This window comes from Rattus norvegicus, chromosome 14, assembly GCF_036323735.1.
Source record: "Rattus norvegicus strain BN/NHsdMcwi chromosome 14, GRCr8, whole genome shotgun sequence".
In the NCBI taxonomy this organism is placed as follows: domain Eukaryota; kingdom Metazoa; phylum Chordata; class Mammalia; order Rodentia; family Muridae; genus Rattus; species Rattus norvegicus.
Window position 1 is genome coordinate 95576017 of NC_086032.1, and position 18340 is coordinate 95594356.

At 42.1% G+C, this 18340-nt stretch overlaps 1 protein-coding gene and 1 long non-coding RNA gene across 2 annotated transcripts; one reads left to right on the forward strand and one right to left on the reverse strand.

Moving 5' to 3' along the window:
- Positions 1 to 2684: 2684 nt before the first annotated feature.
- Positions 2685 to 5070, reverse strand: LOC134481789 (uncharacterized). The gene is made up of 2 exons (XR_010057594.1): positions 4948 to 5070; positions 2685 to 3067 (listed from the first exon to the last, which is right to left on the reverse strand). It is a non-coding gene; the product is annotated as an uncharacterized LOC134481789 (long non-coding RNA).
- A 1406-nt stretch (positions 5071 to 6476) lies between these two features.
- Fbxo48 (F-box protein 48) lies at positions 6477 to 7934 on the forward strand. Its single transcript, NM_001108863.1, has 2 exons — positions 6477 to 6865; positions 7308 to 7934. The coding sequence occupies exons 1-2, from the start codon at positions 6563 to 6565 to the stop codon at positions 7485 to 7487; spliced, it is 483 nt and encodes a 160-aa protein (NP_001102333.1). The 5' UTR covers positions 6477 to 6562; the 3' UTR covers positions 7488 to 7934.
- Positions 7935 to 18340: the final 10406 nt, after the last annotated feature.

The window sequence follows — 18340 nt, forward strand, 5'->3', positions numbered from 1 at the left end:
TTTCAGATCACAGTTGACCACAGGTAATTATAGTGTTAAAGACAAAACCACGGAAAAGGAGGAACTTCTGTAAGTTTCTAAACTTACGTTGTTATTAGTTGTGATGTTTCTGTCATTCTAAGTAAGTCTACTTTTGTGGTTTATGTGAAGGAGCCATTTTAATGATTTCAAGAGGTTTCCAAAAACTGGTTTCAGAGCCAACCAAATCGGGATCCGTCGCTGCACTGGAGGCTGCAAGCCAAGTCCCTGGGAGTCAGAACTCTTGGAATCAGTGCATTTGCAGCTGAAAAGAGTCTTAGGTTGGATTTTGCTCTCACATTCCCAAAGTCCTTAACCTACTGTTCTCAAGCACAGCTTGCTACCCAGGAGAATGTTGTGATCTAATTCCCCGGGTGTCACAGAAATGCTTAGAAAATACTATTTTTCTGAAACTGTGGAGAACCCTTTTGCATACAGATTATTATCTGTGGAATGTGAATTCTCTGGAGAGCAAGCCCATTGGTTATCAGTCTTGTGTAACAAAAGTCTTCCTCATAAGCATTTATCATCGTCCTCAGACTCCACTCACCACTTGGCTAGCTAGCCCTTGCGAGCTGCCTCCTCTGGCTGGGACACAATACCCCATCCATTTTAGGGGGCTTTATCTATACCTCCATTATAAAGATCTCATAGGTCAAAAACGTCTCCTAGATCCCCACCATACTAATCTCTCCCATTAGGCTTTGCCAGTATAACTATAGTAACTACTCCCTTCATACTTATGTTACCATCCCTCTTTCTGCAGACAACGACCCCTGCATCATGGTTTCAGCTTCAAGTAATTTTTTTTTTTACTATTAATCATTTATTTAGCTTGAGGGATTAAAGGAGATACTATTTTATTATGATGTATCTCAAGAGATTAAAAGAGACAGAGTTCTTTATATTTCAGTTCATTGGAATTTACATTTTTTGGGATTTCAGAATCCCAAAAGAGGAGAAACTCAACGACTGAGAATTTCTTTACTGTGATTCAACAATGACAACTGGGGGATTTCAGAATCCCGGAAGAGAAGAAACTCAACAACTGAGGATTTCTTTACTGTGATTCAACAATGACAAGAAGTATCAGAGCCCTCTCCCTGTATACCAGGACTCAAGGTCCTGGGAAGATGAAGGGAAACAGGCAAAAGAATCTGTCCATATCTAACTGAGTAAAAGAACTGCGCAGGTTGTGAAAAGCTAAGTCTGCATGGGCTGGGTGTCCACGAGCCATCGCTGTGTCCCTCTCTTGTTCAAATGATTTAGACCTTATACCGTGGAGGCCAACCACTGCTTGATCCTGACCACTGCAGAGGAGAAGGGCCTTGGTCTGAGCTCAGAGTTATGTCAAAGATGGAGGTCTAGGGCAAGAAAGGAGATGACACTTTATAATTGTGTCTAAATGAGTCTTATTTATGTCTGAGTTTAATCAGGAACACGTGGAAAGCTCAGCTCCACCTTTCCTTACAACAGCACTACACTGGCCTTCCTTCCCCACATGAGGAATATTGAAGAGAACTATTTTGTCTGCCTTACTGAAAACATACTCTGAATTCCCTAAGTCTATGTTTTCTCTGCTCCTCACATGTGTCAGTCAATGGCAGGATCAAAGTCCAAATAGTTTATGTTCCTACGGGGTCACTCAAGAGGGATGCTTAATTAGAACCTGAGAGAGAAAATTGAGGTTTTAGATGGGATTTTCCCACAAGTATCTAAATATTCTTTTCTATCAAAACAATGGAACTTAATCAATTGACCCGCTATTTTTATTCACTTCTGTACTGTGTGAAAAGCTATGAGGTGCTAATAAAGTCAAGTACAAAGCTGGCCTCAAATGATAGATTTTCAGCTCTTGTCGTGTGTGTGTGTGTGTGTGTGTGTGTGTGTGTGTGTGTGTGTGTGTGTGTCCTTGGTGGCCAAGAGGGCACTGGATCCCCTTAATGTGGAATTACAAATGACACTCCCGTCTTGGTAGTAACCAATAGCTCTCTTATTGAATTAAAGGCTTCCTGAACAGAGGGAAAATCGTCTGGCATTGGAAACCGGATCAACTACCTAGAGCCCATACGTCTTCGAGAACCGACTGCCATCGTCTTACTAAACCAGCACGATTCCAAAGTGAAACCTAAACTTTTAACCTCATATCCACAGGTAAGTTTCCAACTATCACCAAAGAAACTTCTCTTTGTAGCAGAGACCATTACAGAAAACTCCCACTGGTCAAAATGCAGAGCCCAAGTGACAGTAAGGTCCCAGGCCCCAGCTGATACCTCACAACACGCCCCTTCACTTAAGGCTCCGGGGACATCTTGAGAAAGGGAGCAAAAATGCTGTAAGAGCCACACACCAGGAAATCTGCTATGAAACAATGTCTCCTGAAAATACCAGGGACGTATCACCCATGATACCTCAACAATACAGTTAGCTAAAAAAAAAAAAAAAAAAAAAAAAAAGACCCAAATAAAGACAGCACGGATAGACGGCTAGTGTGGTAGTGGCAAACCTCACAGAACTCCACCCCCAGGCAAAGAACTATGCAACTAGGGAATGCAGACAACTCAAGAGTTAGTCTTCTCCACAGAGGAGCCCCTATCAGTTATCCAATGCCAAACATTGGATACCAAGCCCTGAACTCGTATGCATGCGAGCGACAGGAAACAGAATGAGCCGGTTGGATTGATATATTTGGGGGGGGGGGGCACAATTATACAAAAAAGAGATCATGGTTTCAAGAAGAAGGAAGGAAAACAATAAAAATCTCTAGGGAAATATATGGACGTGAAGAACTAAAACCAGCAGGACCCTTCCTTGGCTTTGGCATTTTTATCTCAGCATAAACAACAGTGTGTTTGTCAGAATAAAACATGAATACAAATGTGCAGTGCCTTCCACGGCGCCCGACACACGCCGACGGTTCTTTAAATGAACTTTCCAGGGAAGCTTCAGCTCGTTGCCGATGTCTTTCTTCATGTTGGAGCACTTTGTAATATACTGAGACTTCTGTAAAACTTGGCGTTTTCAAATACTCGATGTTCAGTCTTCCAACCTATGAATGCAATAACCCCAATATTAAGTTTCACTGACTTTAAAAGGTAAGAATGTCATGATTTTGATGATACCAACCACTCCTCCCAACTCCTCTCAGGTTCGCACCCTAGCTTGCTCGCCATTCCTCTCTCTCTCTCTCTCTCTCTCTCTCTCTCTCTCTCTCTCTCTCTCTCTCTCCTCCATTTACTCCTGAGTATGGGGCTATCCTCTGGTGGTTGCTTTACCCACCAAATGACACACTGTTAAAGAAAATTGACTCCCTCCCAGAAGCTAACGAATATATATATATATATTTATATATTTCTCCCCAGTTAGAGGCAAAGGTTTTTTAACAACCCCAGTTCCACCCCCACCACAGTACTCTAGAATGTTGGCTGGCTTGATCTAGGTCCTGTAGTGGTAACCACAGCTGCTGTAAGTTTATGTGTTGCAGTCCTGTCCTGTCTTGTCCTGTCCTGTCCTGTCCTGTCCTGTCCTGTCCTGTCCAAAAAACAGTTACTAAATTTGAACAGTTACTAAAGTTGAAGCTTGGAAAAGAAAGAAAGAAAGAAAGAAAGAAAGAAAGAAAGAAAGAAAGAAAGAAAGAAAGAAAGAAAGAAAGAAAGAAAGAAAGAAAGAGAGAGAGAAAGAAAGAAAAGAAAACCCAATAAGTCAATGGTGCCCTCTGCTGGTCAAGGGTGGCATGTACAGCATAAAGTTTAACTGAGGTAAAGATTCAGAAAGGGCAGGTTCAAAAATAGTCTACAGAAGCATGAACTCAGAAATAAAAATTAATTCCAGTCAGCAATGGAAGAGCAAGATCTTTAAGTAGAACCCTGGAGTGCCACCACTTCCTAGCTTGCTTTTCCTGGCTTGCTCAGTTTGCATTCTTACACAACCCAGAACCACCTGCCTGTGAATGATACTGCCCACAGTAGGCTGGGCCCTCCCGTGTAGAACTGTCATCCAGAAAATGCCACCACAAACTTGCCCACAGTCCAATCTGAGTGACACAATTCCTCATTTGAGGTTCCTTCTTCCAACGTGTCAAGTTGACAGAAACTAACCAACACACACTCCAAATGGTGCTCTCCCCCTACACACACACACCATTTCCTCTTTCCTTGTATTTCTGACTCATATCTTCTATAGAAAACTGCAGTATCTTTTACGCCAGCTAGTGGGATGTATGGCTTCCATCAGATTGATGTTTTGTTTTGTTTTGTTTTGTTTTGTTTTGTTTTTTATGAAAGTAGCTCTCTTCCCTCAGCTCTTACCCCCAAGGTCTGTTCCTCCTGATGAGTCTCTGATTTGTTATTTCTGACATTAACTGGGAATGTGAAGAATCTTAATACACTAGGTAATTAGCTCTCAAATGAGTCTTCCCCGTTAAGTCAAGGTTTCTTGAATCCATAACAGGGCATATTGAGAGTTTCCCTCTGAGGTGGTTATATATCCTGGGGAGTTCCCCCAGGGTGCTTTCTGCGATTAGGCGTAAGTGAGCAAGTGTCTGTCTTCAGCAACTTCATAATCAGAGACATTTACATTGTTCAAACTAAAAGCCGTAAGGGTGTGATAACCAAGAGCAGTCATAGAGAAATGCAGGACTGCATGAAGGACTGGCAAGGAGGCTAAGTGTTGAATGCTAGCAAATAAATGCTCCGGAAACAAAAATAAAACGCTCAGCTGACTTAATAACCATACAGGCCGAAAGGTTTGCAATTCCGTCGTATATAGCAGTCTTGATAGTCCTTGATGGTTCGCTATACTTTTGCAAGATGCTACTAGATAAAATACATTCTGCATTGAGAGTTCAGCCTCCCCAGGTAACCTGGAATGGTTACTATGCTAAGAAATTAGGGAAATAAGATATTATCATCAAAACATTTAAATAACCACCTGTCCAAGAAAAAAATAAACACTTCGTAAACTTCTTTTTCGGCAACCTTTGCCAAGTGCACACCGCAGGGAAAGAGTACCTAGGCGGGTTGCAGTCTCCTAGCGAGACATGGCGTACGCGCGCAAACTCTGGGCGGGCTCACAGCCCTCAACTAACCACTAACACCCACTGGGAGTCCCGCCCATGCAGCGGCTGTCACTCAGCGGGGACGCTGGACCTTGCAGTCACTTGGGCAGCCTTTCTCTCCTTCCCTCATGGTGATGAAACTCAGGAAAGACTACCAATCCCAGAAGGCACCGCGCGCGCAAATGGGCGGAGCGTGACTTGAGAGGACGGAACATGAAGGTCTTCCGGAAAAGATTCAAATCCCTACGTCTGAAATCGCGGGAGGAGCCGGCGGCGTGCGTTTAGGTAGGAGTGGTCGCTCCGTACTGCACTGTGGGCGGTCGATCGGTTCTTCCCGTGGTGCCTGTTCTCACAGCAAACAGGGATGCAGTTGCTGGGCAAGACCGGTGTGGGCTCCCTGACAACTAGTCTTGCCCGGCGGTGCTCTACCTCCGCTTGCCCACTCCAAGTGACATTTGACAGGACGGGTGGGTGGAGGGTCTGGAGGTAGCCCAGAGTGTGTGCTCTTCCCGAAGACCCAGATTTAGTTCCCAGTACCCACAGAGGGGGCTCGCCACTGACTGTTATTCCCGTTTTATAAACTAGGTAAGCACAGCTTGTGTTTGTATCGCAAAGCAGCTCAAGGATGATGTGTGTGGTCGTGCTTCCAGAAGCTTACAGGCTTGCTTCCAGAAGCTTACACCGCGCTCCTTGAGAGCATTAGCTGACATCAGGCTTTAAATCTATAGCGATATACTATTCCTAGCTGAATTATGAACTGTTTAGACTGTAGTTGTCCCTCACTGATAGATTCCGGGGCAGTTATCCGTAGCTCCTAATTAGGCACATAAGATAGATTGATTTCTAAGACACTACTCTTGAAGCTTAATTGAACATATGAGACTCTGTAACTATAACCAGAATTTCATCCTGGACCATTCTAGGTAAGTTTATGTCAAGAGTATGCACCTGTCCACTACATCCAAGTACTTAAGTAGTTCTTACATAAATTACTAAAGGTCCAGAGGTTTGTGACTACGTCAGCTTGAAGAGCCCAATGGTGAAGCATCAGTTCACACGGGGACTTTTAATAAATATTAAAGTAGGCATTATTACTAAACTCAGTGAATGCATGATGTAGAGAATCATTTCTGCTTTTTAAAGATAACGTTCTTCCGGAGCAGCAAGAAATAAAACATGTAGAAGCAATCATATTTGCTAAACATTAATGTTCAAAGAGAAGGGAACGTGTCCGTGGTCTCCCGGGTACAGTTCAGATATGCGGCCTCTTGGTTTTACCCACTCCACCTGGCAGTCTTCGAGAAACACACAAGAGACATGGCATGGATTCCACCTTGCAGATTTCGAGGCCGAAAGTCAAGACATGTAAAGTTCTTTAAATGGTGCCCAAACTATCGGGCTCGGAGTAGGATGCACAGTTTGGTCGGAAGAGGTTGAGTATATTTAAACTCTGCCCCGTAGGTTACCTATGAAGACAGTTGGCAAAATATGAAGAAAACTTCCAAGAACAGTAATGCCAAGGTTCCCGGTATGGAATTGAATTCCGAGGATGCTGAAGGGGGGAGAAAAGAGAATCAAAGTAACTTTGTTGACCTGCTGCCCCTGGAAGTCACTTTTAACATTTTCAGCCAGCTAGACATTCCGAGTTTATGTAGCGCGTCCAGGACGTGCACAAGTTGGAACCATGCAATAAGAAACAATGACTCCTTATGGAAACCTCACTGCTTGAGCATAAGAGCTGTGTGCCAAAGAGAAGTAGATGATGATATAGAAAATGGTTATACCTGGAGGGTAAGTTCAATCTTCCAACTTGTTATGATTTTGGACAAGGGGTCGTACACAGTTAAGATAATACTGTAAGTTCTCTACTGAGGGTTAACATGCAGAGTGTGCTGACTTTAGGAAGTTGAACTATTATCCTCTTTCCACTAGCATAGTTTCCACGATGTTTTCTACTCAGCTTTGTACATCTCAGATCCTAAAGTCGGGAACTTTCCTTGTTAAGCAGAAGGGAGGTAAAGAAGCCAATTGCCTTTCCTTCCACCTATGAAAACCTCCAGTACATACAGTGGGCCGCTCTCTGTATACACACTAATCCATACGTGCACACATGAATTTGTCAATGCGATTAGCATGTGTTTTTCCACATCAGGAACTAATCTCAGCCCTGTGAATGAGTTTCTCTACCAACCACACTGCCAGCCCTTTTGAACGATGATGTCTATGCTTTCAGGTAATACTCCTGAGAAATTACCAGAAGAGCAAAGTGAAAAACGAGTGGCTAAGCGGCCGATACAGCAACATCCGTTCTCCCGTTAGCCTGCCAGAGAAGGCCATGTGCCCGATGGACGCAGATACGTGGGGGGAAATTCTAGATGCAGAGCTGGGAAGAGAAGTTGAAAAATTGCAATAGTTTGACGCCACGTTATCAAGATCACTCAGGCTCCAGGAGACTTTTTAAAATCTGATAATGTCCTTGTCAGCCTTTTAAATATTTAACATTTAAAAGAAAACAAAGTTGAACATGAAACTTTGTTTATATTTTTTGCACTTTAGTTAAAAAAAAAAACTGTTCTGGTCTTATACTGTAGGAAAATCATGAAATGTTATTTTTATAAGAAATAGTAGACTAATAGAATGATTTTGAAATGTATTGTTCCATGTATTTATGTTAGAATAGTGCGTTACTTTAAGTAGTAGAATTTACCGTTGTTTCCTATTTAAACCTTCAAGAATTCAGGGGATTTCTGAAGAACTTATTTAAAGATTCATTATAAATTAAGTATAGATATATACTCATAGGAGTAATACTGAAGTGAATAGTTGCAATAGGTTTAAATTGATAATAAATTTACATGTTAGTAACTTAACAGTTTGCACTGCAGTGGAACTGATTGAATTGTCAAATAGTGAAACTATTTTAAAATGTGTTAAACCTAGAGTTTATTTAAACTTGTCTCAGACTAAGATTTTCATTATTTTTTTTACAAACCTGAGATTAGTCTCAAAGACTGAGAATGCATGGAAATCTTCAGGACATTTAATGGCTTTTAGAACCACCGAAGGCTTTATTTACCTTATCAAACTTGCTTCCAACACTTGATAGCGCCACCTAGTGGCACTCCTGGATGCTTCTCCTTACTCATAAGGGAAAATTACTCTCCAAGCCCTGTTTGACCTTGTTAAAGTGTATCTTTCCAAGGAGGAACTTTTTATCCAACTTTGTTCACCTTTTTTTATAAGAGGATACTATGTAGCACATTCCATCTACCCGGTTAGTCCACCTGAATCTGTAAATCAGAAGAAGGTGTCTACAAATATGCTCATTTGTATGGAGTCTTCTGTAGCTGTATCCCTTGCCTTTTGATTGCTGTGATCAAACACCATGGGCAAAACCAGCTTATGGAGAGAAGAATTCATTTGTCCTATAGTTCCAGAGCAATATGCGTCCATCACTGCAAGAAAAGCATGGCAGCAGTTATTAAATACTGGGAAACCAGTTATTTAATAACTGGGCATGAGCTTAGAGCGAGAGGCCAGGGATCACATCCTCAACCAAAAGCATGAAGCAGAGATAACAAACTGGATATAGTTGAGGTCTTAAGCTCTCAAAAGCCTGGTGCCAGTAACACTTCTTCAAGTAAAATCATATCGCCTAAAACTCCCCAAACTTCCCTACCAACCAGGGACCAACACGTATTCAAGTACAAGAGCCTATGTAAAACATTTCTTACCAAACTACCACAGTTATTTTAAGTCTAGGAAACCAGAATTTAATAACTAGACAGATAGCCATCAGAAAAATGTTCCCCTCATAGACACATTTTTTTGTTGTCTCACATGGGTGATTATTATCTACTAGTGTTTTAATGTAAATTAAAAATAAAATAAATTGGAAATGACCTTGAAAACCAGGCAAAGCAGTTTCCAGAGCTCTTCGGGAATTTCCTGAATTCAAACAGCCCGGACTCAAAACCATCTAGTCTATAGTAATTTCCCCATCATATCATAAGACAGTTCTCTCCCAGGATTGGAGCAGTCACTAGAAATTGTCCCTTTAGCTAGTCCTGTTTCTACCTGTTAGTATAACACTGATTTAGTCCTTCTCTAAGTTTGCTATTTGACTGCTTAAATACAGTTGGCTTGTCCCTTCCTGTTGTCTTCTCCCCAGTTATTTCTGATAGTCACATGCTATAGTGTCTAAGCCAAGTGGCATCGTCTACTGCTTATGCCCTTTTAACAAAAGTGTCCCTGGAAAGGAAGATACCCTGCAGATTTAATTTGAGAAGAGATAATTTAAAAAGCACTCTAAAATCTTGGAAATATGAAGGAAAGTGAAGGAAAGTGTCTTACTGTACAACAACAGCGTACATATGTGGGTGTTATTAGCTATTTCTTGTGATGAACGTTCTACCGATTACCTTTTCCTGGTGATAAAGAATACACTCATGGAGAGCTGCCCATCTCACTCCCAGCATCGCTCCGTCAGCCACCGTAAGGAGTCTAAAAGTGGAATGTGACTGAAACCACGTTTCTTAAGCTGGAAGACAAGTGATGAAACCATTTCCTGCCTCAAAGAGAAGTGAGTTCTCTCAGTCAGAATGAATACTCATCCAACAGAAAAACAGAGGAAGTAGAAGAGGAGTTTGTGGCGTGCAACTTTGATCCTAGTCTGTGTACTTGAAGTTTGTATAGTACAAATTGCACTTGAACCCTGCGCTACCCATAAGGTGTTCTTACTGTTCTTTTAATAGTGCACTGGCAGTTTACCTTATTATCTTAGTTTTACGCAAGGAGCCCTACCTATAGGACCCCGTTTGCCCAGCTGTCAAGTGTGTGATGCTTGTAGTTCACACTAGTATTTTAGTTTTAGAGATCTCAAGCCTTGCTCTGTCCTTCCTCAGTAGTTCCTTGCCTCAGATCTGCTCAGCATTAATTCTTTCTCAATCTCCGATAACTTGTTCTTCCCACCCAATGGCAATGTTGCTAAGTCAAGAGTAACTTACCTCCGAAATGTCGCTGATACACTTCGGTGCCTGTTTCGTTGGACACTCGGTTCTTGTGGTTCTTAGTGGGCGGGCAGGCATGTCATGCATTTCTTTTCACGCTCTAACCAGTCTTCTAAGTTCTCTTGGGAGACTCACTGTCCTCAAACTATTCCTTCCGTGATGGTGTCCATGAAGGCTCAGGCTGTGGTCCTCTTCTCGTATTCTGAACATCTACTCGCCCAGCACCACTACGACTGCTGGAGTTTCTGTTGTCTATGTCCGTGACTTGCCATCCGATTTGCCCATTCCATTCCAGAAACACTCGTCCCAATCTGCAGGAATCCTACTCGAGTCAGTAATAGCAGAACCAGAGATTGTTACTTTCAGTCCCTACCTGGAAAAGGGGCCAGGCTCCGGGGTAGTTAACTTGTTTCTGCTTTTCTTGTTCCGTGCCTGTCAGTTCTTACTTGGTTGATTATGGAGCCATCTGAGCAGTCGAACCTTCCTCCATGGTTTTCTCTGCTTCACTACTTCTTACCCTCATTTGAAGTAGATATGGCTATGGTAACCTTCTAACCCATGTGCCTTCCTTTTACTGTCAATGGATCAGTATGCCTAAAGGTCCTCAAATTAGCATGTCGTCCCCTCTAATTTAGACCATTAGCTACAGTCACGTAGAGACCAGGTGTATGTGTAAATCGAGGAAGGCTTTTTATGACTCGCCCTGGCTTACTCAGGAGCCTCTTCTCTCACCACTCTCCTGTTCTGTATCTTTCAGTTGAGGCACACCAAACCATTAGCAGTTGCCTGGCCACGCTTGCCCCCTTACCTTTGCCCCCTTGTGCAGATCACGTGACAGAACACTTGCAGAGCTCTCTGCTTCCTCCGCCACCAACTCTTGACTCGCAAAGATCTTTTCCCACAAACCATCCACGATTGGGTATTCTGGATCAAGTTTCCCTCCTAAAGTTTTATACGTTGCTGTGTAACATTGTCAGAGGCTGTCACGCTGTGTCGTCTGTTTCCCTACCTGCCCCTTTATGTAAAGGGTGAATGTTTTAGGAACTATGCTTTAACTCATTATTTTCTGCCTCATAAACTTGCTACAAGGTTTATTTTTAAAATTTCTGAGTTATTTATTGTTTTATTTATTAGTAGGAGTCACATACAGAGTGTATAAGAAAATGCATTGTTGTGAATAATATAAACTATGTGTCACTATAGTAGCAAATTTACTATTTGTTAATGAATAAGACTCTATTCAGGGATTGGGGATTTAGCTCAGTGGTAGAGCACTTGCCTAGGAAGCTCAAGGCCCTGAGTTCGGTCCCCAGCTCCCAAAAAAAAAAAAAAAAAAAAAAAAAAAAAGAAAAAAGAAAAAAAAGACTATATTCAAATGCAAACTATAATTCCTGCAATGTTTGATATACTCAATGTTAAAATGTAGTTGATTGGCCTAATCTCCTTCAAAGGTATAAGTGGAAGTTTAACTGTTTTGCTGTATTCTTAATAAGCACTTGAAAATAAACTCAATTTTTAAAATATCACAGATGTCTTTTCTTCTGTTATTGGCTACCACAGTCAATTTCTGGTATTATCTTTGCAAATTAAATGAATAAACCTTAAGTTGTTTTCTCATTTATTGAAATAAGTCTTTGTATAACAAGATGCATGGTAAGGGCTTAAAGGTAACACTTATTTATCAGACCAAACCATTGTATCTAGAGCACGAGTATGGGGAGCCAAGTGGAAGAGGCTGTGCCCTCATGAGTAGATAAAACACCAGGCTGGGGTTAGGGATTTAGCTCAGCGGTAGAGCGCTTGCCTAGCAACCGCAAGGCCCTGGGTTCGGTCCCCAGCTCCGAAAAAAAAAAAGAAAAAAAGAAAAAAAAAAAAAAGAAAAGGGGGAAAAAAAAACACCAGGCTGACTGCGCACACTGGTGAAAGGGACAAGACAATTAAAAGGGAAATTTTTTTTCACTTTTTAAATTGTTAATCAGTTTAATTTACTGGTTTTTATTTTATTTACTATAGACCTTAAGACATTTGTATATACGTTATATGTTTAATTTGAGAAATATAGCACATCCCTATTTTAATTTCCCTTTTGCTTTGATTTTGTTTTACCTGTTCTCTAAGACTTCAGATGTCCTAACCTTTTTAGTAATAATATCAGGAAGCAAATGGAGAAGCGTGCATAAGATGGGCAGTGTTGTGCTCTCACTTGAAGTTAAGTCAGAATCCACAAAACATCAAACAGGGACAGTGGGTTCATCGGGAGCCAAGTCGGTTATGACAGTAACCAGCATTCCTCGGAAGCCTGCTCTGTACCAGGTACTGAGCCTATGGCGTGGGCACCCCTACTTCACCTCCATTTATGAATTAACTGAAAGAAAGTGATCTTGCAGTGCAGCTCTTAGCCCTGTGAGCTTATGTAATGGATGGTGAGCATCCGGTGAGTTCAGAGGATGTGAATGGCTACAGGTCAAGTGACTTTCGGTACACAGATTGAGCAACCGTGGAAACACCAGGAGTGTTGCAGTACCTGTGTGTGTGTGTCTGTGTGTGCGTGTGTGTGTGTGTGTGTGTGTGTGTGTGTGTGTGTGAACATCAGAGAGATACAAGTTAACATGCTTACTTACTTTCTGCTGAAGCATTTGTTAAACTGATACTTGACCCCTAAATTGTTCAGCATGGATCGTCTGAGGGTGCTTTTCCATATTCACTATCATTGTGTCTGAAGATGGCTATTCTCACTGTATAATTTACAGTCCGTGTAAAAGTTCCCAATGTTCCCCCAAATGTCCTTTATGATTTTTTTTCAGTTGTTATCCAAATAGGATGGTGCATCAAGATCTGTCTTACTCTATTTCTACAGCTCTCAATCTCTCTGCCTCCCTCCTCCCTCTGCCCCGCCCTCCATCCCTCCCTCTCTCAGGACTGGTTTTGTTTTGTTTTGTTTTCCCCACGTTATTGCTACCTTTGTAACCATGATCATCTTATGGGCTATTCCTTATCTGATGCTGTCGTTACATTTTGATCTGGCTGAAAAATATTGAGTAATTCTTCCCTAGGCTGAGGAAGTAAGGAAAGGACGTCTGTGAGGCAACAGAGACAGTATTTTTGCGGTCACTTGGAGCCACTCCAATTACCCATGCACAGCACCTGTATGAAATACGTATAGAAAGAATGCTAAAAGGCAGTAGTAGCTGATTAAACGTAATGATGAAAAGATCAGATAACAGAGCCAGAGCCACAGGGCCTAGTTACTGGTGTTTATTGGTAATTTGAAGATAATGATAATAAATATGTTTGGGTAGCTAGGATAAAGGTAAACGAAGCTAGATCAAAATAGGAACTTTTGACAGAAAACCATGGTGTGGGGGAGAAATGAAAGTGCCAGAGCTGAAACTACAAGCACAAAGTAGGGTGAAAGGTTAGAAGATAATTACAATATTCTAAGAGGAGTTGTCAATAAATTGAGAACTAGCACCTGCCGTCGCCTTTCATGAGGCCCTCCAAAGGGTGTCACTGCTTCAAGACTAACACCAGAATGATGCAGGCCTCACATTTCTGTCTCACAAAGGATTCTCTTCCCCCACCAGCCCTCTGAACACCAACTTCCCTTTACCTTCCATAAACTTCCCCAGTCCTACACATGCACACACATGTGTGCACACACATGCATACACACAAGGGTCTATGCAGGACCTCTACACAATGTCACAGAAGCCACTGTGGTAGTAGGTCCTGTGAAAGATTTAGGGCCTCCTGGGGCAAGGCAGGTGGTCTTCGAGGAGAACAACCACACTGAGCCTGTTCTTCAGAGACCCTGAATTTGGGAGCTGCCCCCTCCACTGGTACCTAGGCCCAGGGGCATTCTATAAGCTGTAAACCACCTTTCTCTCTCTTAACGTGTTGCAACAGTCATTGGCCTCATAGCACTAGAGGATCCCAGGCTCTTGTCCACTACCGAGACCCAGATCTTCATCCTCCGGACTAACCTGTTGTCTTAGTGCTGTCTAATTCCTTACTTGGGATCCACTTCTTTATTTGACTGTATTCTTGAACTGTTACACCTCCCAAATCCTCCCATAGCTTGCCACTGTGGAATTTCCCTACATTTTCCCTAATGCAGCCACTTGGGTGGGGAAATCCTGCCTTTCTCTACCAAAGTCCCAGGACCTAAGTTGGAACCCTGTCTTTGCCACTGAAAGAGAGACTTGTTCATTCACTCCACTCTGCCCTGTTCTGTGCACAAACAGGCCTAACACAAAGTGCTTGGCCTTCCCTGCCTTCCTTTGTCTGCCTAGTTGGCACCCAGGATGCATACCAGGGTACTAAGGTATCGAAATGCTAATGGCTGGAGAATACATGGATTTGGGATGCTTCTGCTTCAATGGTTCCTGACTCCCTAGCTTCTGCCCTCAGAGCTGCAGGAGGACCCTCAAGTAGCAACAGGACCTTGAAACTGAGATAGTTCTTCCCAAGAGAAGCTTCTTCCTGGTAGCGTCACCCCAAGTTAGCATATCCCGGGGACGCAGCTGGGCAGAAAGTTAGGTTCTGTTCAACACGGATTCTCATGCCACAGAACTGAAAAACTCCTATTTCTACACCCTCCGCAGCTCCTATGAGCAACATCCCTGCCCCTGCTCCTTGTCTATTTTATTCTGGAATATCAGGGTTTCCTCCCTCCCTCCATGGAAGGTCTCATTTCCCCATATCCCAACACTAGTAAACCGTGAGTCAGCTGACTTAGCTCCTGGCTGGAACCATGAGGAAAGTCAGGTTCAATTTATTAACCTCCTTCCTGAATTACTGTCACTTTTCTTTGCCCTCTTTTCTCATGGGCCATTGTTTTTTGGTTTTTGGTTTTTGGTTTTTGGTTTTTTGGTTTTTTGGGGGTTTTTTTTGTTGTTGTTGTTTTGTTGTTTTTTTTTTTGTTTTTGTTTTTGTTTTTTGTCCTGCCACCAGTTTAAATTGAAGAATCTTCTGGAAAAAATATCAATAGTAATAGAAACTACAAAAATTAACCAATATCTGGAAATTGGACCACACACTCTAGAATGGTAAATGTATCATTAAAGAAATCAGAAAGATAATAAAAAAATGTCTAGAGTCAAATGAAACCAAAACCACAGATAATCGGAACCTTCGGGATATAGCAAAGGCAGCCCTAAGAGAGAGTTCATAGTTATATACAGTTATATTTATAGAATCAGACAAAACTCACTAATGTAAAGATGTAGCAAAAGGTCTCCAAGAACTAAGAAACAGGGTTGGGATATAGCTCAGATGTAGATGGTCTACAGAGATGCAGAGTTTTAGTTTTAGTTTTAGTTTTTATTACCGTTTTTTATTTGTCTAAGGAGTTTTGTTGACACTCCATACATACAATACGCTTTAATGATCTTGAACCTCTAGTATATCCTATCCTGCCCCCATTCCCCCTTCTTCCACACTGAGCCTAAATTGTTCCTTTCTTTAATTATTGTTACTTGACATATATACATATAAATATAAGGACTACCCTGAGTAGTTGGCTAGGATTACCGTACCAGTCTTGAATCCCCTCTATTAAACAGGACAAAAATCCAATTGTTGTTGGACCAAGCTACGAGTCAACACCAAGATAGGATATCTTGCTGTGCTGTTCATTGTACTTATGAGCATGGCGGCTGAGTAGGACTTCTGAGTGTTTTCCTCCCTTGGCAGCTTGCAAAGCACTCTCTAGCACTTTACCAGCTAGTCCTGAGGGAGGGGGCTTCCGGGTTCAGTCCAGCTCAATCGCTTCAAGTCCTATGTCCAAACTGAAATACCTTCAGCACTAGGGACCTACCTTCAAATTCCAGAAGGCAAGCAAAAGCAACCACAGTAGTCTATATTATTTGGCAGCCTCTTGGACTCCCGTGACCAACAACTAGGAAGGTTTCTTGCTCCTGGTACTGAGATTTGTTGAATCACCCATACTGACATAACTCCCTCTGTGTATGTACACATATGTATGTATGTCATGTGTGATTTTGTACATAAGATAATATTTGTATTTTCCCCATGGCTTTTTAATATCCTCAGTGTTATTTATCCCTCCCTCCTTCCTCTCCCTCTGACAGCCCTCCCTCTCCCTTCCTCCTCCCTCTCCCTCCCTACCCCTCGTTTTCCCCATTTCCCCCTCATAGAATCTGTCACCTGCTGTGATAACAAGGTATTGAGGATGATGAAAGTGTACTATGTAATGTATGGAATGTCATAAGGAAGCATTATTTTCTACAATTAATAAAGATGAGAAGTATGAAAATATTTATAAAATATTTTTATTAGGGCAAAAATAAACTTTATTCATTTTTCTCTTCTGCTTTTAAATCAGAAGAGAACAAAAATGAAAAGATCTTCCAAATATTTAGTCCTCCAGAGCAGCTCCAAAGCACATCGGACATCATCTTTAAGATGGTATTTAATCAGCTGCCAGCAGAGGGAACAGTACTTCAACTGCATCCCCGTGGCCTTGAATGAAAGCCCAGTGTTCCTCATTCTAGCCACGTTTGCTGAAGAAAACATCAGATGCATTGAAGTTTTCATTGAATATTCCACAAGGTGGACCATCAGGTAAAGGTGCTCACCACACATAAAGACAGAAGGAGGGAATGACCTCCTCTCACTGCACATGCATACACACGCACACGCACACACACACACACACACACACACACACACACACACAGTGATGATGATGATGATGATGATGATGATGATGATGATGATGATGATGATGATAAACTGTTTCTCACTGTTTCGCCTTACTTTTGTAATATAGATTGGGAAATAGTAGACTTTATCCAAAGACTGGTTTTAAACATCTGTACAAACAACAACAACAAAAATGCTCATTTTCTTTCACCTAAATGAAAGCAAGAAGTTGAGAGAGAGAGAGAGAGGGGGGGGGGGGGGGATAAGAGTTCCCTGAAGGGCTGCTAATATTAGGAAACCGTAACACCTGAACGTATCCCTTGTGAGGCAAGAGGCACTGTGTTCAGACCTATAATTGTTTTTAACATGATGATAAACACTGAAGACACTCTCTCAAAGCGTGACTAGCTTTGTCCCCCCAGATAGAGGAGCGACCTGAGGTGTTGTGGGTGAAGGTATCAGGGGTCTCTCAGAAAATCTCGTCTGTTTCTGGGAAGCACGCCTGATGTCTGCCTTACTTTTCCCATTTCCGAGTAGTCATGTGTTGATGGCTGAAATGCTCTGCTGTAGCTTTGACCTTCTATAGCGAAGAGCACTTCATAATAAAAATACTGCAGTAACCTCACGTTGTCCCAAAAACCTGTGTCCAAAACGGCACGTAAAGGCAATTACGCCACAGAAATAGCCGAGCCAAGGCATTTATAGAATCGTCAATCAGAAGATTCCTGGTCAAATTAGTGTGGCTTTGAAAAGTAAGATTAGTTTTAGAGATTGTAATTACATCATCTTCTCCTTCCCTTTTCTCTCTCCACTCTGTCCCATATATCCTCCCTTTTTTATTTAAAACTCATGGCCTTTTTTCTTTAACTGTTGTTTCATCGACATGGGTATTTGTACAATGTAACAATGCACTGAGCCTGTATAACATTGCCTGTAGGCACATGCTTCCGGGACTGTCCATTTGGTATCGGATAACCAACTGGTGTCCTCTTTGCCCGGTTGGCTGTAGTTATTTGTCTAGGGTTGAGGCCTTGTAAGCTTGCCCCCTTCCACATGGGGATGTCCACTGATGTCCTCCTTGTTCAAGTCTTCATCAGGCAGCCACAAGAGCCATGGGACAGGCACACACATAATTCTAGTAACTTGTATAAGGTTTTATTGTAAAGGGCGTTTACCTCCTTGCTTAAGTTACTCCAAGGTTATTCATTCTCTATCTCACTCTCCCTCTCCTCTCCCCTCCCCCTCCCTCTCCCTCTTAAAAGGGAAACAGAAATGTTTTAAGGTAAGTGCAATTGCTCCCCTGATTTCTTTTTTCTTGGTGTGCCTATCATTGGCATATTGGAGAGCTCCTGATCGTCATTAATTTTCTTTTGTTTCCTGCCACTTTCTCAAACATATTGAACAGCTCCGGGAGATTTCTTAGGGAGTCTTTACAGTCTCTCGGGTAAAGTGTCACATCATCTGCAAACAGGGGGACATACATGTTTGCTCCTTGTTTTCCTTTATTTCTCTCTCGGTGCTAAGGACAGAACTTTGTCTTGGCTAGCTCTTGTCAGCCGGACACAAACGAGATTTATCTGGAAAGAGGAAC

Excerpts from the sequence above, each read along its gene's own strand:
- Fbxo48 (NM_001108863.1), top strand. The coding sequence starts at position 6,563 with ATGAAGAAAACTTCCAAGAACAGTAATGCCAAGGTTCCCGGTATGGAA. Across the intron at positions 6,866-7,307 it reads AAAATGGTTATACCTGGAGG|GTAATACTCCTGAGAAATTA; the intron begins GTAAGTTCAATC and ends CTATGCTTTCAG.